This window comes from Lissotriton helveticus, chromosome 3_1, assembly GCF_964261635.1.
Source record: "Lissotriton helveticus chromosome 3_1, aLisHel1.1, whole genome shotgun sequence".
In the NCBI taxonomy this organism is placed as follows: Eukaryota; Metazoa; Chordata; class Amphibia; order Caudata; family Salamandridae; genus Lissotriton; species Lissotriton helveticus.
In genome coordinates, this window is record NC_136061.1 from 1749674087 (window position 1) to 1749697836 (window position 23750).

At 45.2% G+C, this 23750-nt stretch overlaps 1 protein-coding gene across 11 annotated transcripts in view; it reads right to left on the reverse strand.

The window, feature by feature from the left end:
- Positions 1-23750, reverse strand: part of LOC144823746 (protein 4.1-like) — a 477862-nt gene that overhangs the window by 141477 nt on the left and 312635 nt on the right. For all 11 annotated transcript variants that reach the window (XM_078682543.1, XM_078682542.1, XM_078682537.1 and 8 more), the window contains one exon: positions 18493-18672. In XM_078682543.1, the coding sequence (XP_078538669.1) occupies positions 18493-18672 (180 nt within the window). The remainder of the gene's footprint in view (positions 1-18492; positions 18673-23750) is intronic.

The following is a 23750-nucleotide window of genomic DNA, read 5'->3' on the forward strand; positions in this document are numbered from 1 at the left end:
CAGGTAGATCGCTAGCCTTGTCACCCATGGGGCTTCTGAGAACCACGTTTGTGGCCACAAAAGGACTGGATAGTCTGTTGGCGATGGTGGCTAGGTGGAAAATGATCCGGTTGGTAGCCCCTACCGTAGTCACGGATGGGGCAAAGGGAGGAGTGGGGCTAGCGCAGGGCTATGGAGCACCCTAGCAACACAGTAGCACAGAGTCTGGCTTGTCACCAAGTAGATGCGTGCCGAAGGGCATGTCCACACGGGTTACCTCAATATCCCCCAAAAAAGCCAGTGGACCTCAACCAGGCATGGTGATGGAGTGCCATTGATTATGTAGATCATATCCAGTCTGCGGTGCATGATGAACTTTGCTGCATCCCTGCAATCGGCAATAGCCCGAGTCAGGATGGATCAGACCTCCTTTGAGGCCATGGGAAGCACTTGTGCAAGCAAATCCCAAACAGTTTGGGGATACCGGTCCAAGGCATGCAAGTGTTCACCAACTGCAGTGCAAGGGTGGCGGAAGAGAACAGCCTCTTGTGTCCAGCCTCTTGGATTGCCTATATGGTGGAGTTGTAGGGTACAATCCAGGCTTGATTTTGGATATGTAGTTTTGGCTAATCAGACTCTTCTGGGTGGGGTGTTGGGTGAGGAAAACCGAGAACAAAGGAGCAGGGCAGTGGCAGCAGGCAATCAATTTGTGAGCATGCCCATATCCTGAGCAGGATATTCCTCCATAGCCACACTAGGAAAAGAGACTAAGCCAGTGTTTGGTGAAGTGTTCACACCACTTGCATCCGCCAGTTTCTTGTACTAGTTATCCTCGGGCTCTTCCATGGGGTTGGGATATCCAAATAGATCCTGAGATCCTTCCCAATCGTAGACACCCCACAGGGCCTACTGAAGAAAGTTGTTCCTGACTCTGACTCGAAAGGTTGTGTTCTGGCTGCTGCCAGAGTCAATGTCGGATGATGGCTATCCGGCCCCATATTAGGGTCGGGTATAAGCATGGGGTCGGTGCTGATGTACCAGCAACAGCGCCGCTGGAATGAGTTTCGGAGACTGGCACAGTCTTGCGACTGGGACGGATCTAAAGGGCCTAATTGGCAGCAAGTGTGAACACGCTTGTAGGAATCCAGTGGGAGGTGGGAAAGGGGGGCTGTAATGGGGGCCTTTACCGAATCAGTGAGGCCTAAACGTTGTGCAGAGGGGTTGGCTCGCCCACAATTCAAGGTGCATGGCATCAAAACCCCTTTAACTGGGTGAACATCGCTCCGGCTCTGGGAAATTATGGGCGTTGGGGAGTGGACTCAAGTTCCACAGCTGACTCATGGGAGCAGGGCCTAGACCTGTAGCGTGCCTCGTCCGAAGACGTGGATCGGTACAGTGACATCAAAAAGCACTTTGACTTAGTAGACTTTTTTTTTGGGAGAACGTACCCAACCATTTCGAGCGCGATGAGCATCGGGAATGGCTCTGCGAACGAGCCCAGGACCTTCGATCTAGCAGGGACCTGAAGGATTGCAGAGTCCACTGGTATCGGGCGACCTAGATCTTCAGGGAAGCCCTGGAATTCATGGCGCAACATTTGAGGCAGGCCTTGGAGTTGTGGCCTGGCACCAGAGGCAAATGAGGCGGAGTCTGTCACAGACAAGTGACAAGGACGACGGGGTTTAAACATCACAGGTTTTTTAGGGAACATCCCTAATTGCAAACTCAAAAAAGGTAGAAAATATAGTCCAAAGAAAATGGACTGATATAGCTCTCTTGGGATCTTCACTGGCAGTGCCGAAAGAAATGTTCTGCTGTTAGTACACTGAGGTGGCATCTATATGGGCATGGTGCACAACAGGTTTGCAGTGGACAACACCAACCTCTTCAACACCACCTATCGCTGTACCGAGGTATGGCTTGAAAATATCTACATCCGGTTTGATGACTGCGGTATATTCCAAGGTAAGGAAACTGTGGCTAGAAGTCTCTATCAGAGGCCAAGCAATACCTCCTAGATGGTGGGTCCAGGTACTGGCTTAAACCAGTAAATTCCCAAAGGATTGAGAGGGCAAATGCCCTTACCGTCAGACCTGGCTGTTCAAACAATAATGCCTCGTTAACATATGGAGTGATGCCGATGGCTTGGCAAATGTCTCGAACCGGTACCTCCCCATAGACCAACACAGTAGTAGAAGCCCTGGCTCTGATAGAGTGAGTACGCAAGCCTTTAGGAGGCTGCCTTTTATCGAGTGCTTAGCAAATCTGAATGTAGAGCACGCTCCAGCAGTTCTTTTCTACACAGCTTTGCCTTTTTTTTGCTTCAGTGATCTGGATAAAGAGCTAATCGTTCGGCAGACGGTCTTTGATATAGTCGATATAGAATTTGAGTGCTCTTTTCAGATCCAACTGGGGAAGCCTTACCTCCTCCTTAGAGCGGTGAGGCAGAAAGAATGCTGGAAGAGTGATGGTCTGACCAATATCAATTGAGTCACCATCTTTGGAAGGAAGGACGCTCATGACTGGAGGACTAGCTTGCCCGTGTAGATCATGTTATATAGTGGTTTAATCGAAAGGACCTGAAGCTCACCGAGCTACTATTATAGCGACAAGAAAGACTGTCGGTAAGGAGTTGAGAACAACTGTGAAGGGGTTCAAAAGGTGTACACATGATTAATATGAGAACCAAATTTTTGTCCCATTAAGGCATTACGAAAGGAGGAGGACTAACCATATGTTGTAACCCTTTAGGAAACCACATAACAACTGGAGATTTAAATAATTAAGTTTGGTCCGGCAATCATAAAAAGGTAGAAAGAGCCAACAAGTACTCTTTAACAGTGCCAAAAGTAAGGCCTTGCTGTGTCAGGGACAACACAAACAACAGAACTTTGGACAGTTTGGCAAGGAGTGGGTCAATATGCTTAGAAGCGCACCACGCTACAAAGGCATCCCAATGGCAGGAGTATAAAGAATAGGGTGAGGGACACCTGGCTGCCAAGATGAGGACAACCACATCTGGAGGAAGGAACACAAGCACTCAAGTGGTGACGCTCAGTCTCCAAGCATGGTGGTGGAGGATATGCAGGCCCGTGTGCAGGACTCTGCCCTGCTACCTGTGACAGGAGATCCTCTCGAAGGGCCTTCCTGATCGGAGGACAGATGCTCATGCCCTGGAGTTCTGGACACCACACTCTCTGTGGCCACACTGTAGCAACTAGGATGACTTGCGCCGGTCAGTCCTTTCCTAACCTTGTTCAGAAATCAGGGCAAGAGGGGCACTGGCAGAAAGGTGTACAGGAATCCCAAGTTCTACTCTACACAGAACACATCTCAGAGTGAGGCATGTCTTCAAAATTCTAAGAAGCATAAGTGTTGACATTATGCATTTTTGGCGATGGCTCAGATATCGAGCGAGGGCTCTCCCCATTCACTGATAAGACCATGCACCACTTCCGGATGTAACTGCTATTAGTTATGTTCCAGGTTTTAATGGCTTACTTTGTCCACTCTGTCACTTAATGAACCCGCCATGTGGTGTGTCACCAGAAGAAATCTGTTCGTAGTCTAGCCACGTCCTGAGACGCGAAGTCTCCTGTTATAAGGTCCACGACTCCACCTCACCCTGCTTGTTACAGTACCACATGGTGCCAGTATTGTTTGTGAGCACCTGAAACCGCTCCCTTTTAACATCAAATGGTGGCTCTGAGCTGCAGGAGGCCAACATAGATCCAGGCCATTGCTGGAGACAAGATGCCTCTGAGCTTCACCTCTCCCATATGGCGTCCTCAATTCAAAAGCCATTCAACTGCAACTACTGTGAGCTCTGGGTGTGGGAAGGAGAGGGGCAGCCGCTGAACTAATCTCGTTGCTCAAACACCACTCCAGATCTTTTGCAGTCTTCTAGGAAATCTGGACTAAATCAGAAAAATCCCCTCAGAGCCTGCATGCCACTTGGAAAGTTTGACTAACAGTATGCAGGAGGCAATCAGTCCCAGCAACCTTCATAGCCTGAACATCCTGTACATTCTTCTGTGAGAGATAAGCGTGAAACTGCAAAATGTCCAGATTGGCTCAGATGAAGGGGTGTGTCTGTGAAGGAGTCAGGTGTTACTTTTGCATGTTGATATACAAGTCCAAACGATGTCTGAAGGTTCACGATTCTGGAGGTGGAGAAAACTATCTAGGACAAGCCTGCCTTCAACTGCCAGTCATCGAGATTGGGACCCTTAAACTCTGAAGATGTGCTTATTACTCTTGTGAACACCCGAGGAGTGCTGGTAAGACCAAAAGGGAGCACAGCGAACTGAAAATGCTCATGGTCTACTGTGAACAGCAGGTAATGCCTGTGGGCCTCCAGGACAAGTATGTGAAACTAATCTTCTTGCAGCTCCAACAACACCAGACAGTCTCCAGGATGAGGGCAGGCAAAACCTGGGCTATAGTTAGAAACTTGAATTTCTCCTTTTTCAGAAAAGCATTGAGAAGGCAGAGGTCCTTATTTCAGCACCAGAAAGTAGCGGGAGTAACAACCACGACTGACTTCTGGCACCGGAGACCATCTCTATGGCTCCCTTGGCCAAAAGAGCCCGCACTTCCTGCTGCAAGACAGACAGATGTTCCTCCGTCAGCCATTCTGAGGGTGGTGGTAGGCGCAGTTGGGTTTCGAGAAAAGGTAAAGCATAACCCTGCTGAACAATTTGCAGGACCCACCTGTCCGAAGTAATTGGGATTGTGGAAGACTTGGATGTCTGCTGTCCATGTAGCTCTGTCTGAGGGATTCTAGGGCCTTGACCGGGCTGGGGAGAGTGTTGTACCTATGGGAGCGACTGACTGTACAGGTGGCCACTACTAGGGAGGGACTGTTGGTGTGGCTAGCATGAGGGATCATGCTGTGGCCATTTTATCTTTGAAGAGCTCGGGGCTGAATTGGCTTTATCCCCAAATAATTGGGAACTATGAAATGGCACGGCCAAGAGACTGGCCTGAAAACCTCCTGAAAAACCAGTGATCACATCCATGCATGTCTGCAAATAGCCAAAGTGGTGCCATTGGACCTACTGTTAGAGTTAGTAGTATCTAGCCTGCGACAGATGGTGAACTTTGCTGCATTGCAACCATCTTTCAAGGCCTGAGAAACAATGGAGCAAACACAAGGGATGATGGACGGAGAGCTGAAACTTTTCAGACACTCACCCCCAGCTTGTTTGCAGTCCAGTGAAGACATGGCTTGGCAGTTCGGGCTGGACTGTTCCCATGAGGCACAGGGTCAAGACTAATTTGCATATAGCTGTGTCTGAACTGGGGTGGCAAAGTGAGCTAAAGAATGATGATGGATTCAACCCAGATCTGTGACTGAGGGTGAGTGTCTGAAAAGTTTCAGCGCTCCGTCCATCATCTCCTTCGGTTTGCTTTGTTCGCCCTAAGTTGGCAGGGTATGCCCAGACGTGGGTCCCTTGCTCACTTTGCCACTGGATTCAAGCTAGCCTGGCTGATGAGGGCTGTTAGCCTGAAACCGGTCCCAGGATGCTTGTTTCCGGTCCAGGGAAGACATGGCTTGGCAGTTCGGGCTGGACTGTTCCCATGAGGCACAGGGTCAAGACTGCTTTGCATATAGCTGTGTCTGAACTGGGGTGGCAAAGTGTGCTAAAGAATGATGATGGATTCAACCCAGATATGTGACTGGGGGCGAGTGTCTGAAAAGTTTCAGCGCTCCGTCCATCATCTACTTGTGTTTGCTCTGAGAAAGAATGGCCCAGTATTCTTCTGAAACCAAAGAAACCCACAGGGAGTGAGAATAGTGACCTAAAAGGCAGCAGGTGAAATTGACGAAGAGCCAAACTTGTAGGGGAAAAAATCCTCTTGCCAGAGGTCTCTATCCCGTTTGTTTACGTTACGGAAAGCAGTAGGAAACAATTTTGGGTTCACTCTGCTGACCGAAGCTTGCATGACAAGGCTTTCTAGAATAGGGTGTTGAGTGAGGAGGGCAGGGTCGCCTGTAGCACGGCAATGGTGTCTGGCAATCTGGCAATGCTTGGGCTGATGGGGGGTAAGCATAGTTTGGCCAAGGTGCTCAAGAGTTTATCTGTGAGAACCTCATTAAATGGGAGTCTAGGCTTAAACCTCAACTGACCAGGCTGCAGCACCTTCTGAGTGGAAAGTTGAATATCAAGGAACTCTGTTGATCTTCGCATATCCATAGCAAAGGAGGTATTTTCTTCAGTGGCAGGTCCTGGGGGTAACCAGACTAGTGACTGGAGAATTATCCAACCCACAGACTAGCATCTTGGAGATCCTTACACCAGTTTTATTCTAAGTACAGTTGGGCAATCTCATCTCCTGCATTATAGCCCCCATTGTCTGAGTCAGTGCTGAAAAAGTCAATGGAGAACTTCACGTCTAGTGGGAGGTACAGAGACTGTGTCCAAGTTCGAAAGGTGGTAAAAAGGTATGGCTCGGACAGTGGAGCATGCAACCGCAATTGATGTCTGAAAGGTACTGTCTCGGTGTCAGACAGCACTATGGGTTGGCAGTCATCAGTGGATCGCAGTCTGGCATGGGTTGTGGCTTGGAGTGAACCGGTACCGAAAGCAAACCCGTCAGCAGAAGCTGAAATGGGATGCCTCTCAAATCCTTGGGAGCCCAAAAGCGTGCCAGAGGGAGAAAGTAACAACCCAAAAAGGAAGTGGATGTGGCATTACGGCCAGAGCAGCTGACTTTAGTACTGGGGAACTAGGCTAGAACCGCAGCGTCGGCTAAACACCCCGTGATTCTGAGTAAATCAAGTAATCTCCCAGTGCCTAAAAAATTAATGTGACCTTGCGTAATGTAACTGGTGCTCATGTAAAGTGCTCCAATACCATCCGGTCCAGTTTGTGCTACATAAAACTGCACAAAAAAAAAATAAAACCTAGTAGTGCAGAACGCCTCTACCTGCTGCGGTATTGCACACGGAACTGGAAACTCTGGTTGCCGTGGGAGCAAGGTCGGAATAGACTCCAAAGTGGACGGACTTCAGGAGCATTACCTAGAGAAACAATGATGCCTTTGCACCTTCTCGGGGACTGAGAAAGGCAGGACGGGGCTCGGTCTTCTTGTGCTTCTCTTTGGACTACCCTAAGGACTTGGAGCATTAAGAAGACTGTTTGCGGGAGCGACCAGGACCTACTTTTAGACCTTGATGGATCCCGGCACAGGGTCTTGCGGTGCTTTGTCATGTAGAGCTTAGCTGCCCAATCTCGAATAGCTTTTGGGTGCATCAAGGCACAATCCCTGCAGGCCTTAGAATCGTGATCAGGCCTCAGGCACCATAGGCAAACTACATGCGGATCAGTCACAGACATTTGTTTTCAACTATCTCCACAGGGTTTAAGCCCTGTAGACTTGGAAGGTGACAGAATTCCCTTGCACAGTGCAATTTAGTAAAATTGGTGTCTCGATGAGACGTTGTTACTCATTTATCTAGTACTGCTAAGAAGCAATTGTAAATCCCAAAATTGCTTGTTTTAGCCATGCGTTCATTGTTCGGGGCATTCCAGGATGCAATAAAAATAAATAAGGGCAATTTATTTCTAAGAAGTCAATATCACTGTTGGTTCACTTTCTTTTTGCTATCTGCAAAGAGGCATATGATTGAATGTGCCTATTGACATATATGACCTGACATACATTGACTTAGGTGTTTAGGTCACTTACAGCCTAGGTTGCTTAAAAATGTCGAAGGGGAGGTGCGTGGCCAACCGCAGAGGAAGATGGGCACACACTAACGCGGCTCCGACATAACCCATCCGGCAAACCCAAAATCCGATCACTGATCTGGTACAAAGAGAGCAGAAAATACCTGTAACGCAGCCTGGAATCACCCGGCAGAGTCTGAGCCCAGTCGGAAGAATCGAGCGATTGGGGGCTGAGATCCGCCCGAGCCACCTGTGAGAAGACCCAGCAGCGACGAGTGCGGAGTGGAGGAGGGGCACCCACAAGACCCGCAGCCATCTAGAGAAGCGGCAGAGATAGAGTAAGGAGCGCGGTGGGGGGAGGGGTGGGGGGTGGGGTGGGCAGCGGTAGTATACACCACCCTCTGCCAGTAATAAACAACAAAGCCCCTGTGAGCGGCTGCATAGCGACGCCGGGCAGCTGCGACCCCATCGAGCAGCTGAGGAACAGCGTGAGGGAGGGCAGGCAATGTATTCCCTCAACGGGCGCTGACTGGCCCCAAACAGTAGACAAGGCCTCACAGACGACCACACCAGCAGCGCTGAAAACAGAGAGATTGGCAGGCGGTAGCCAGGAGCACTTATCTTTCAAGGCCTGAGAAAGAATGGCCCTATGGGGGGCATTCGGGCCGTGGTCAAAAGCAGAGCGCTTGCATTAATGGTAGGGCACAAGAGGGAGTTGAGGGCCCGTATAGAGAAACTAGAGTGGGAGATCCGGGTGGATGAACTGAAGGTAGCAAACTCAGATGATGATTCTGCCAGACATGCCCTCAATACGAAAAGACTGGACTATATGCAGCCAGTAACGAAGACAGCAAGGTCCAAGCAAAAGAGCATACAACAAAGTGTACTAGCTGGGTGACAAAACAGGTAGACTACTGGCCTGGCTGGAAAAGCGAGACTGGGCCCAGAGATGGGTCCCCCTCCAAATGGGGGGAAAGGGGAGAAGAGTTGAGAGATCCACAGGAGATAGCGGAGGCCTTTGCCGTCTACATTACCCAAATATATACTACCGCCACCACCACAAACACCATGGACTCCAGAGATTTGCCTGCTACCATCCCAGTCACCTCCGTAACCCCGGAAGAACCGAGAATCCCTGGAGGAGAACCTCACAGAAGAGAAGTAGTAGAAGTTCTGTGGGGAATAAAATCAGGAAAAGCTAAGAGCCCAATGGAATCCTAACTGAAGTGCTCAAGTTAACGGCCTCTAAGGTAACACCCTCCCTCCGAGCCATGTATTTACAAAGTTTCCAAAAAGGCTCCCTCCCAGATGACCTACGACTAGCATCAATCATTGTGATTCATAAACAGGGTAAGCCGGTGTAGGAATGCAGTTCCTACCAGCCCATATAGCTTCTAAATGCATAAACAAAAATCCTAGCCAAAGCCCTGGCCAACCAACTGATTCCCATTATCAACACAATTGTGCACCCGGATCAATCAGGCTTCATGCCCAGATGTAGTACTGCTCTTAACCTCCGCCGGCTACACAGGGGTGCTGGGAAGGGCAGGAACAGTCCAAAAAGACGTGGCCCTACTTTCCCTCGACGCTAGGATGGCATTCAATACGATCGAATGGCCTTACATATTCACTGTCCTGGAGCACATGGGCTTCGGCCCGATATACATAAAGTGGATAAAATTACTATATGCTGACCCAACAGCGCATATAGTTGTCAATCAACACACAACACGACGATTCCATCTGGGCAGAGGTACCAGACAGGGATGCCCCCCTGTCACCTCTTATATTTGCCTTGATGCTAGAGCCACTGGGGACATAGGTGAGGGGGGACCCTCTGATCAGAGGGTTGAAATGGTCACGGCAACACGAAGACAACATTTCTTTATACGCAGATGACATACTACGGTATGTTGTGGGCCCCAATTAGCTCAATCCATAGGATCCTTCATATATTTTCTATTTTTGGTAAACACTCTGGATACACCATAAATTGGACAAAATCCACATTGTACATGCTCCACGGCCAGGTGCTGTATACACCGATGGACTGCACGGTCACAGTGGCGACTGAAGGATTCAGATACCTAGGAATCTACATAACATCTGATCCACTTCTTTTCAATAGCAACAATCTTCGGGGCCTGCTAAGGCGACTGCAAAACGACGTCCGACACTGGAGAGCCCTCCCTCTGACCCTACTTGGCAGAGCGGACCTGTTGAAAATGCTGGTACTGCCTGCTTCCTATATGTGCTACAAAACACACCTTTCAAAGTCTCGGACACATACTTCACCAGTGTGGAGTATGCGGTGCAGACCTTACTGTGGGAGGGAAAGAACACATTAATTGACAAGAGGGTGGTATGACGGGGGGATCTCCCTGCCCGATCTTAAGCTATATTACTGGGCATCTCAAATAGCTGTAATCAACCAATGGGTCTACAGCCCACATCTTAAACCAGCCTATATGATGGCCAAATGGTTAATAAGCCCGGGAGGTCACCAAAGAGCACTCTACACAAACCCCAGACGTTAGCACCTTACGGGTCCCACGGCCCAGACCGTGGCAATTTGGCATCAGGTAACTAAGATATTGAGCCGGCATAAGAAAACACAAGCAACCTCCTTGTGGGAATCAGAGCAATTGGGCACACTGAACGACTGCCCCGGGTTCGACAGGTGGGACACGACTGGTATCTCTACAGTCGGTGAACTGTGGAAGAGTGTCATGGTGGTCACATTTACTTGGTTACAAGCGGAATACCAGTTGGAAAACTCAGAGGCCTTCAAGTACCTACAAATAAGTCATGCCATAAAGTCTGCTGTTCCTAGGGGAGAGGTTTTACCTGAGGCGTCCCTACTGGAGGACAGGTTACTTTCGGAACACATGCCCCGTACGTCAATATCCATCACCTACCGGAAATTAATAAACAGACCAGACCAAATTATCCGCCTCAGACAGCATTGGGAGACAGACATAGGGAGTTTAGAGGATGAGGAATGGACAGAAGCAATATCTTCCCCACGAGAAGTAGCTATTCCAAAGAGGCTGAGACTAATTCAACTCAATGAAAAAGAGGACAGACTCGGAATGCCTCAGGTTCTGCACTCAAGAAGGTACGTTCTTCCATACACTTTGAGAGTGCCTCGTAATTCAACCTTACTGGGATAAATCATAACTGAACTAAAAGAAGTTTGTGAGAAAGAAATCATCAACTCCCCACGACTCTGCCTGCTTAATATATGGGTGGCCGGAGACCTGACCTGTACTGAGCAAACCTGGGTATCCCTGGGGCTGGCCCTAGCTAACATCGCTCAAAAATGAGGAATAAGTGATGAACCATCAATTGGAGACTGGGCAAAGGACATGGATAGATCCATGATGACAGAAAAAGAGTTCTGCAAGAACAGAGGCTGCCCAAAGAAGTTGGATCAAAAATGAGCTAAATGGAATGCGTCTCGGGGTGGACTTTGTATCTCCCCTACAGAGGAACTGAGAAGAGGGAGGGATGGGCCGATCATTGACAATTGTGAAATATGTAACTGCATGTATGAGCTAATACCAGGACCTAGAGAGACACTAATTGTAATGTGTATCGTCAACATAACCTGTGACTTTCCTTCCAACTTTTGTAATGCTGAGAATCTTTAAAATAAAGAGTTCCAAAAAAAAATGTTGAAGGGGACAGGTGCATTTTTAATATGGGGAAATAAGGGAAACCATAAGGGAGGACAAGACGGCGAGCTTGTGTTAAGTGCTGTTTGTTGCATGATAGTTCCTCAGGGAATACACATTGAAGAGAACTACAACACAATGCGTGATTAGAAGGGCACAGATGTGTGATCAGGAGTGAATATAATGAATTTCCATCGTACATTTACCAAATATTACAAACCATGCCAGCAACAATCAGAAATGTGTTCCCACACACCTCAAAGACCATCAAGAATATTTATATCTAAGTTTCAAGCTGCCACAATCTGCCAATGAGGGCTACTTTTTAGTTGTATGTGAATATGTTATGTCCCAGTCTGTTCTTGGGCCCGAACCTTGCAGCGTTATCCTAACCTTGCCATTCTATCCTACATATACAAAAATGTAAGACATGAATGGAAAAGCCAGACAGGCAAAAGCTTTGTAAAGTGGAAAAAAGGAACAGTGCTTCTTTGAGGAGCCAGAAATTTCCATATCTCATTATACCTTCTGCTGGTGGCTGCGGCAGAGATTCAGTTCTTTTCTGCAGCTTATGCAATAAGGATCAGTGAGACATGGCAGTGTGGCCTTGCTAGCATCACAAACAATTAAAGATACAGTGAGGTTCTCAGCTTTCGGATGAGAACTATTTATTCTGCCAGTGATATTTGTGGGATTTCTATTTCAGGTCTAACAGCTTGTGTTCCCCAACACAAACAAAGTTCAAGAGATAGGCGCATTTCAGTGGCTGGACTTTAACTGGGGAACAAACTGCCTTAACACTTACATAACTCCAACAGTCCCCTGGCATTCAAGAAAACCCTTCTACTCTATTTTTTGGAAACCAGTTAAGTCTTATGCATCTCTCGACAGCGCCTAGAAACAATTAAGTTATGCAGCATGCTCTACAGAAAATGTATGCACAGATCAAAGAATCTGCGAGATACCAAAAGCTCTTCTTTTTGATGTCTAATTATTCCTGGATGCTTGGCATTATTAACCTTCATTTGGCAGTAATATAAAATATTTCCAGACCAATCAAGTCTGCAAAGATGATCATCTTCTGTGTCTGGACAGTGGATTATAAAGAATGGATGGTCAGGTGAACATAAAAAGATTGTGTGATCAGACAATGGCACAGAGTTAATAAAGGTAATGTTGCTGTAAATTATCTCAGGATATTACAATAAAATGTGATGAAGCAGGAATTCAATGTAAGTAAAATGAATAGGACTGCAGAAAAGAAAGTTACTGCGGCCTAGTACACTTTCTTCACGTATGGCAAAGCTAGACACCTATCAACACCTGGCAAATCAGGAACTGAAGTACAATGGTGACCCTTTTCCTGAATTCGGACACGCCGTGGGAGCTGCCTGCCTGCTCACCTGCCCCCTTTGACCAGAACTGCTTGCCGCTCCCGCTTCGCGGGAGCCGCTTCGTGGGAGGACCCACCAACGCTGACTTCATCTGCCTGATCCCCGGAAGAGCCGTGAGCGCGGTACATCTGTGGAGGCTGCAGGGGTAGCGCGGCAGGGACTCACTATCCCAGGAGTCCCTGCTTGACCACGTGACATCCGGTCAGCGCCCCCCTGCGTGCCCCGCCCCGCCGGCAAACCGGTAAAAGGGAATTGGAAGCCTTTGCCCAGTGTGACCCTTTTCCTGAATTCGGACACGCCGTGGGAGCTGCCTGCCTGCTCACCTGCCCCCTTTGACCAGAACTGCTTGCCGCTCCCGCTTCGCGGGAGCCGCTTCGTGGGAGGACCCACCAACGCTGACTTCATCTGCCTGATCCCCGGAAGAGCCGTGAGCGCGGTACATCTGTGGAGGCTGCAGGGGTAGCGCGGCAGGGACTCACTATCCCAGGAGTCCCTGCTTGACCACGTGACATCCGGTCAGGGCCCCCCTGCGTGCCCCGCCCCGCCGGCAAACCGGTAAAAGGGAATTGGAAGCCTTTGCCCAGTGTGACCCTTTTCCTGAATTCGGACACGCCGTGGGAGCTGCCTGCCTGCTCACCTGCCCCCTTTGACCAGAACTGCTTGCCGCTCCCGCTTCGCGGGTGCCGCTTCGTGGGAGGACCCACCAACGCTGACTTCATCTGCCTGATCCCCGGAAGAGCCGTGAGCGCGGTACATCTGTGGAGGCTGCAGGGGTAGCGCGGCAGGGACTCACTATCCCAGGAGTCCCTGCTTGACCATGTGACATCCGGTCAGCGCCCCCCTGTGTGCCCCGCCCCCACCGCCCTTTCTTTAACACCAGGAGAGAGTGCGCTCTGCGGGACGCAGGTGGGACGCCGGGCGAAGCCCGGGCAAAGGGCGGGCCGTCTGTGGCCGTCCGGGGCCAGCAGGGGCCGGGACGGGCCACCCCCCTAACACTCCAGGTATTTCAGTGACTCTCTGTGTGGTCCCTACAACATCGAAAATGTGGCTTATTATTTCATATGTCTTCATATTCCCCAATGTCTACTCGCTCGGGCAGAAGTTCTAAACGCGGGGGGAACTCAAATATATGTACTATGGATAACTTTATTACCCGTGCAGTTTCTGTTGTGGAAAAAGAAATCATCTTAGCTGAACGTAGACTATCACGTGATTATCTGGAACACAAACGTTCCTCGTTGGGAACTCTAGCACAAGCTAAATCTCCAAGTAACATTATTCCAGTAGAACCTTTAATCTCTACAACTACTAGTCACTTGCAACCTTGTGTTATTGACCCAAGACAAGAAAATGCCCTTTTTGAAATTGTTTCTGAGCAGGTATCCACAAACGGAAAGGCTGGTAACACTGTCACAAGAAATAGCTCTGTCACTACAGTAGTTGATCCTCTGGCTCTGCCCGTAATATCAGTACATGAAATACCTGCCGAGCAAGTTGCAACAACATCTCTCGTGCATAAAATAAATAGAGTTGCAGTAAAAAGGAAGAGACTGGTTACCCCGCGAAAAGCCTATAGATTAAAAACTCTCAAGAGGATACGCAGGAACTATATGGTCAGGGGCACGTATTATAAATCTTTAGAGACGGAATCGACGAAAAGTGGGTTAGACACAAGCGAACAACAACCCCTAGTGTCGGATAAAGAGTCAACAAACTTCCCTAAAGCCCCATCAGCTGGGATACCTTCACTTGACCAGATACAATTGCTCATGACTACCTTGCTGATCCCATTAACCGAAAGATTAAAAGGGCTATCGGAACGCTTGGACAAATTTGAGCAAGTCTCATTAGATAATTTCTATTCTCTAAAGACCTTGGTAAAATTACACTCTAAGATTGGAGCAGATACTACAAGGGTTGAATCAAGTCCTACAGCCCCAAACTCAACGCAACAAATTGGACCTCCTAGGAGAGATAAAGTGTTGGATCAGAATAGTATTAACACTGTATCGAGGGGATGCCAAGCAGAGATTTCCAACACACAGCCAAATGATGGAGGAAATCAACTGGTTGTCCCTCCAAAACCGGCGCCACGCAAATCAAAACAGGTGACTATCACTTCCCAAGCTCCTGCACCGAAAAATCCAGCTGATGTGATAGGACCTATAACTTGCACTAACAAAGGTGGTTCGGATAACAATGCTCAAGCAAATAGCCATACCAGAGCCAGACCAGTGTCGAAAAAGATTCCTAACGCACACCTTCCACCGGGGTGCCAACCATATGTGGTAGTACTCACTGGTGTTCCTCCCTTGAAAACCAATAAAAGGGAGTCATATGATGAACTCAAAAATAAGACCTTATACTGGTTGAGAGAAAATAGACCCCTGCCACACTCTGTCAATTGTCAGGTCATCCAAGTCCGAAGAGTCAGTTGGTTGGGAACTAGACCGAAAGACATAGTAGGAGACTGTATTTTGGTCAACTTTAAAGAGCCCTCTGTCGCACATCTTGTGTATGGCCAAAACCAACGGAGAGGCCAACTGGGAATTGGTACTTGTGACCTTAGCTATTTCTATCCTATGCAACAGCCACAAGACATTAGAGATTCTTCCCGACCAGGCTCGATAACCACCAGATATTCGTTTTTTGATCCTCAGACTCCTGTTGATAGAATGTACCCAGTAAATGTGGAAAATATGAATGTGGACAAAAACTGGTCATGGTGGGGTAATTGACAAACAGGAATAGAAAAGTGTGGTGATTATGGAAATCGTGGAACACTTTTCCCAATGTTTAGTAATCATTTAGAGAATAACTGTGTAAAATTGAGCTCAGTACAACTACCCCCTGTATCTGACAAAATTGAAACTACACAGGTTGGACCTATGACTGCTAGCCCTCTCGAAGATCATCTAGGGAGGGATATAGTAAATGTTTATATTACACAAAACCAAAATAGGACATCACTGGTACATATTGAGCAGCAAGGTTTGGTTTCTAATAGCAGGTTGTCTGATGACCCTAATGAGAGGGAAATACCAAGCATAATGGGTACATGTAGTGCTTGTCCCAACAACTCAGTACAGTATACCCCAAAATGTGATTTAAAAATCTTATCATGGAATATCGCAGGGCTGTCAAGAAACTTGTGTGATGGAATGTGGAGCTCTTTCATGGAGGAGCATGATATCATGCTCCTCCAAGAAACGTGGGCTATTAACATGGTGCACAGACTTGGATACAAAACTTTCCACTGTGGGGCCACTGCTTCGGTAAGAGGTAGACCCTCAGGGGGCTTGTTAATCTGGATAAAAATATGTTTGAATGTTGAGGTATCACCTCTGAACATTGCTTCCAAGGATCTGCTTGGGGTAAAGATTACCACGAAGGACTTGGGGGATATTTACTTGATAAATATTTATAATAGACCTAATCCCCCAAAAAAGGAGTCAATGGTTGTGGAACAATTAAGTTCGCACTTGAGTAAGTTAGAGCCAAACTCAAAAATAATTATTGGTGGGGATTTCAACTGCCAATTCGAGCCTGTGCTGGGGCTTGGAAATTTATTAGAAAGTGAAGACAGGGCACTTGATATATCCTCCCTAGATAGTGTAAAACCTGTAAAAAGCTCAGTGGCAGTCATGCAGATATATGAACTAACGGTATCCTTCGATCTAAGGGCATGTAATGGTAGATTAGATCCAGATAAGCCAGCAAACTATACATTTAGTAAGGGTGCATCAAAATCATTGATTGATTTTGTATTGATTACTACTAATTTGTGGCATCTGTTGTTGGCCTTTACTATCGTGAATAGACCGGAAAGTGACCACTTCCCCCTTCAGCTAGGGCTACTTCCTCAACCGTTCATAAAAACTGATGGTGGTACGGAATTAACCATGGCGGTGGGAGAGGTTGAGGTTTCCAATAACAGGAGAGCTATAAAATGGTCACATATCTTGGCAAAACAAGACGTACTTGTGGGCATTTATAATACCTTTTCAGATATTATCCCACTATATGATCATTTGACCTTGGGATCCCAAGAGGTCCTTAAAATGCACTGTCATTTAGTTGAGTCACTAATTCCCCTCCTGAGCAAAACTCGCAATAATATCAAATGCAACACACGAAGGCAATTGGAACTAGAGACACCGTGGTATAACAAACAGTGTCGTCTAGCCAAAGACAAATTAATCAATGCTGTAAAATCTAAGGATCAGATGAGGGTAAGAGAGTGTAGAAATGAATATAAAAATCTCCTCTCTAGGGCAAAAAAAGAATGGGATGATTCGATCTGGGAAGATCTTTTAATTGCGGCTAAGAAGCATGATCAATGCACTTTTTGGAGCCTGATATCAAAAAATAACAAATCAGGTAGCTCCAATAGAGACTTTTTCCTTGATGAAAAAATCTGGTATGACCATTTTCTAAAACTATATGACTTGCCAGGGGTGCCCCCAGTTGAAAATCGCACTGGATCCGTTCCTCCCTGCACTGATTTAACAAAATTCAGTATCGAAGAATCACTGTGTGCAATAAAGGCAGTTAAGGCTGGTAAGGCACCAGGCCCTGACAAATTACCAGGGGATTTGTTCTCTCACAACATTGAAGTATGGTGCCCCTACATAAATTTTTTATGTAATTCCATTTTGTTAGGAACTCCGATTCCCGAATCATGAAAGGGGGCGGAAATAGTCACTATCTATAAAAAAGGGGATCGCTATAATCCAGGTAATTACAGACCTATAAGTTTAATAGACATTTTACAAAAAATTTTTGCCAGACATATTTTAAATCGGCTTTTAGATTGGGTTGAGGAATTTAAAATCCTTTCAAAATTCCAAGCAGGATTTAGAAATAGGACGAGCACTGTGGATCAGGTACACAGGTTTATGTGTATTTGTTGGAAATACATTCAAATAAAGAAGTGTAGTTTATATGTAGCATTTATGGATCTACGCTCAGCGTTCGATCTCGTCCCCCGCTCACTCCTATGGGATACTTTAAGAAATATGGGGGTCCCGGAAGCACTGCTGTCTAACCTTATAAAGCTTCACACTGATGATTTTGCAAAAGTAAGATGGGGGAGAAATGGTGAACTTACTCAAGCTATACCAATTAAGAGGGGGGTACGGCAAGGTTGCGTGCTGGCCCCGACCCTTTTCTCACTATTTGTAAACGACATCCCCAACTAAAAAATGGATGGTAATATGAGGAAGGCATGTTGTGCTTGATGCAAGTTGGATGGATGGCTGTTTTAGTCCTCTCAAAAACCTAAAGCAACAACATTTTTTACAACAGTTTCTGGCTTCCTCAGATAGCAAATACAGATCCCAACAAAGCAGGGGAAAAAGAGGAACATCATGACACAGGGTAGCTGTGAAAGGCCGACATATATGAAATTAACTATTGACCTCAATGCTATGAGCCATAACTACAGAATTAAGTGATGATGTATAATTTGGAAGTTTCTTCACACTAAGCACATACCCATAAAGCAAAGTAGCACCACAAGCAATCAACCTTTTGCAATGTGCTATGTTAAACCAGAATCTTGTTGAAGTGTTTTGGTAAGTGAACAGTCAGTGGCATATTTACCCAATACTTTCAACTGTGCAATTCCCTTAAGATTATGTAAAGAGAGTTAAATGGCTCACCAACCTCAAATGACTACGGTTTAAACAAAAGTACCTGCAGCCTTTCCAGACTTGATTCCCACAACAAGCCAAAGTAAGGTCAAGCTGAACCACAACAACTTACCCCATCAACTCCTGCTTGAACCTGACCATTAGCGTTCAGTGTTCGGAAGGGCGAGTGTGTGGACAGACGCTTATCCCATTCACTGGGCCTCGGTGCTGGTACAGACTCCATAAAGCTTTTCTTGAGCTCACTTATGCTGGCATGGTGCTTCATGATCTCCTCTTGTGTTTTATCCAAATCCTGAGATTGAACAACAAAACAGTGCACAGAAAACAGACATAAGAAGGACTTGCATTATTTGTGATGAAGCGTGGAACACAGAAGGGTAGTGTCAAATACCAAAAACTGTGCCAGATAAACTGAATCACCTGGTGATTGTTAGGAGTCTTTTACTTATCACACCTGAACCTGATCAGATGCCATGGTTGAAAACCAGAAGCTTGCAAACTGGTCTTGTTTCAAAAGTTGAGTGTTGACAGCCAACCACCACTTATCCCCCCAAATCTTTATGTACTAAAATGTATCATCTCCTCATGTAACAATCAAGACCCAGTATAAGGCTGAGCGTATCTTGAAAACAAACCTCCATATTCAGAAAACCAAGGTCTTCACAAACCACGGTCACTGTGTGGGAGTAAAATACATAAGCGGTCCTCCAAAAGTGAAATCTCTGAATATCCTCCAAGGTAAGGCCACAATATGAGACGGTGGTATCGGATGTCCATGGGAAAGGACACTGAAAGGAATGACCAACAATACAGAACACAGAGTAAACCAAAACAGTTAAAAACACAAGGTTGATGTGCAGCTCTAGGATCCTCTATCTGTTTGCTAGGAATGTGTAGCTCTCACATTCACAGTCTAAAAAGTAAAAGTATAGGGACAGGGGCGGTCATCAGTGACAGGGCTTACTGAAACCATCCAATAAAAGCTCATATCAATCCCATGTGCATATACGCTCAAGTCCCAGTGAAGGCTGAGGGATTGATTTCAGCTGGGTGACATTGAACAAAGACACAAAGTAGGTCAAGAAGAGTCTAGCAAATGGAAATGGCTTGTTCATGTATCTGTTAGCAAGTTTGTTTGCCTCATACTTTAGGCCCAGAAAGCAGATTTCTTTATCAATAGATGTACTATGTCGCATCACACAGCAAGTTACTGAATGTACACTCCTAGGTTTCCCTACAACAAGGTATTCTCTTGCTGGCGTTTTGTTGGTATCAAGCCAAAGATGTCTCTGACAAAGATCTGTGTTAAGTAAACCATGAACTTAATCAACCATTTTTGTTTTCGAATGGCATGTGCAGATTAAAGAGGTGCCATTCGAGCCACTATTCAAGCTGTTTTAGGTCTTACTGAGTGCGGCTAGATTGAGTACGTATCATCCACAGATCTGAATCAAGCAGATTCTTGATTTGTTTCTGATTACACAAATGCACATTCTGGATGACGTGGGCCTCAACAATGCTTTCAAACACTGCTCATTTGACACTTCTGAGTGCTTCTCAGGGTCTTTTAATCGTAGACTGCAACTGCAACATTTCAAATGTAATCGTTATTTTGTATCATGCCATGTTTAGCTTCACTTAGCCTAGAATTCAGTATTTGTAATCCGCTATTTTTTTCAATGCTTGGCTTTCTACTTTGTTTTTTAGTATGATGCAGCAGAGGCTGTTCTTGAAGAACTATGCTTGTGTGAACTAGTTCTACTCTATCTGATTTTTTTTGTTTATTCCATCTTCATCCATGCTAGTTTTAACCTTGAGGTCCACGTGATAAAAAGTTCTTAATCCTCAGGATCAATCAGTCTTGCTGGCAATTAGAAGCAAAGTTTTCTTATATTTGCGAATGTCAAACAATGTGAAGGGAAACTTGCATAAAGCATTTACAAACAGGAATGCGGTACTCCGCTCTTATAGTTCAGTAAATGCAAAAAGACAGTTTGTGACCACAAATGCAGATAGCCATGAAGGTCGTCTTATTTATGGGTACAAAACGTAGGCATTTAGATGATGGAGTCCGAGAAGGGTGTAAGAATGGTAATTAGTTTTCATGGGAAGGAGCTAAGGTGTCTCCAAATGGAGGTTCAAGAGGAGGAGGGATAGCAATGGCATTTACTCTCGTGTTAGGCAGGGAAAGGGGGGCACTGCCCAAATATCCATTAGTTGACCAAGATGAAGAACTTAGAGTTCTTTTCTTCACCAACAGCCAGCTGATGTAATGTCCATATCAAGAGATGTGGCGGAAGACTGGTTTGGTCAAGATTGTGCACAGCTATTATTTTGGTAAATAGGAACATTTTAAGCTAAACCGTATTATTCTATTTATGTCAGATTAACTACAACAATTGAAACAATATCCAGAAAAATAATTTGGTGACCATCAGATCCTACTTTCTTCAATATTTAGCTACTGTTGGAAATGCCCGTCTGCAGGCCAAACCCAAAAGGTTTTGCCTTTACCCATCGATTTTCTGAACCCGTTTCTGTTGGTTCTCAGGACTATGCACACGTTATCACTGCAAACCAGTAATAAAGTGCTTGTGCTGTCTCCCTAAAACATGGTAACATTGTCTTCCACCAAATTGGCATATTTATTTACTAGTAAATCTCTAGTAAAGTGGTACTACATGTACCCAGCACCTGCAAATTAAATGCTACTAGTGAGCCTTCAGCATATGTTCTAAAAAACAACACACAGTGAAGCACCTCAATTAGCCAAGGACATGGGCACACCAGGCCTTCATTCTTTGATTTTTTAGTTCATGTTATAAATAACAGGCAAGGGGTAGTAATATGGGTGAAATACTTAAACGAAAAACCATGGAAACACCCTCACAAAGGCACAAGACCTTGCCTTAATTGCGGCAATTGTAACAACATCATGAGTGGATATGTCATATCACATCCAATGAAAGGTTACAATATCAAACTAAAAGTCACAGCTACTTGTGACACTACAAATGTAATTTACTAACTGAAATGCCCATGTGGAAAGGTATACGTGGGCAAGACTGAAAGGAAAATAAAGACACGTATAACGGAACACAAATCAAATATTCGAACACGCAACATGAAATCTTCTGTTTCGCATCATTTCATCGAAGAACACCATAACATTTCACAATTGAAGTTCATCGTGTTGGAACACATTGACAAAAAGGAGGGAAGGGACAATAATAAACACCTATGACAAAGAGAGAACTTCTGGATTCAAAAGCTCAATTCCACCAAACCGTTTGGTCTGAATGACCGCATCGAACTTGCCTGTTATTTATAAGCATGAACTACAAAATCAAAGAATGAAGGCCTGGTGTGCCCATGTCCTTGGCTAATTGAGGTGCTTCACCGTGTGTTGTTTTTTAGAACATATCACGGTTTTTTAGAATACAACACTGTTAATTGTACACATCATTGTTAATGCTTTTGTCGTAGATCCGATATATCACACACTCCTATCACTCTTTTTTCAATTTCATTTTACATGATTTTCATGATTCAGTTTTCACCCTCACCGTATCTTAAGTTTTTATTCTTAAACTGCTATGCCTTTTTATTCTTAAACTTGTTATTCTTAAACTGCTATGTCTTTTTTTGTTTTGCAACTTTTCTCATCGGCAACCTTCACTTTGCCTCACTACTTTCGCTTGTTTATGGTGACCGCAGTTAAAGTCTGCAGTCTTTTTTCCGTTTTCATTACAATATCCGTATCACGTGACGTGGAAGCTATTTTCACCGCGTACAGCTTTTGTTTTTAACCAAACGAAGACCCGTTCGTATATCCGGGTGAACTTGTCTACAAACAGCCGCAAAATCCATATACTCCCATGGTGAGTTACGAACTTTGGTGAATATTCTGGTCAATACTTTCAGTTTTCAAACGATTACAAGCGTTTGTCTTTTCTTTGCATTTAGAAATTCGAGGCACCTCAGACTTGAGTCAACGTAAGTGTTTTCGCGTTTTTGCTTTGCTTGCGAACTGAATCACCCTCTCACTGAATGGTTTTATCCTTCACTCGACGCATTTACGGGCACGTTTCTTACACCCCACTGCCTCACCTTATGACACTCACATATTTCGTTATTGAGAGCACACGAACTGCATGATATGACAACATTGTTTGTGGTTATTTTTAAGTTTACCTGCATATGATAGTTTTTGATTGTGTGTATAATCTATATTTACAGTGATGCTCCCTGAGGAAGGGCTTATGAATGCCCGAAATGCATTGGAGCTAAACATGAATTCATGAAATTATGAAAGATTGAATAATGGAATAAGAATGAAATGATTTATGAATTTCATCCATGAACTATATGAACAATTGCGAAGAACACAAATAAATAAGAAGATATTAAAACGCATTTAACTTGTGGAGTCCTAATTTGCTAGGAACCTAAGATTGTGTGCCCAAAGGGGATGCAACTAATGTTTCATTAGGAGCATGTTTTTCCAATATATTGACAGGACGTCCAAGACGGAGGACGTCACCCTAGGAGCACCTTGAAAGCAATCAAACTTCATTAAACTTTCTACAAATTTACAGTACCTAAAGTAGGCTGTGCATCTGTTTCTAAAATTCGTACCTGCTTAAAAATAACCTAATAATGTGTTATTCAACAAAAGTATTCAAATTTGTGTGGGGCTACACTAATATGTAACATAATAGATCTGAAAACAACAGATCTAGAACAATTTTGATGACAAATTGGTGTAGTGGTGGACCACCACTTTAAAATATGCAGGGCTTATTCAATAGCTAGAAAAGAAAATAGAACAAGATTGCAGTAAAAGTGTTTCAAAGCAAGCTAAAATAAATTGATTGCAATGCTGCCTTGTATTGAGCTTGTACGATGTATGATAAAAACAATGTCTTAGTTGAATAGTCTGACATAGGAACTCCAAATTCAACACATACTTTTGAAGTGGATTACATAACAGGATAAGACCAAAAAGAATGCGCTTTCATTTAAAATGACATGTATTAGAATGGCATGACAGAAAAAGACAAATGTACAGTATAACACATTAATAAAAAGTTCCCTTTGTGAGATTTTTGGTAGACTCTAGTGACTGAATACCGAGTACCAAGACTGTTCCAGAGACATCTCAGGCGGTTGTATACTATGAATAATATGGCCCCTTTCCACTTTTCTGCTCCAAAGACCATTGGCATGTATTCAGGGGAAAACAACTAGCCCTGCCTTTTTTCCTGTGTGCTATTTTCCATTTAACAAAGTAACAGCGATTTTTCTCTGTGCCACATTGATCACTGGATCAACCAGATCTCATAACTACAAGAAAAAGCAATTTTTACT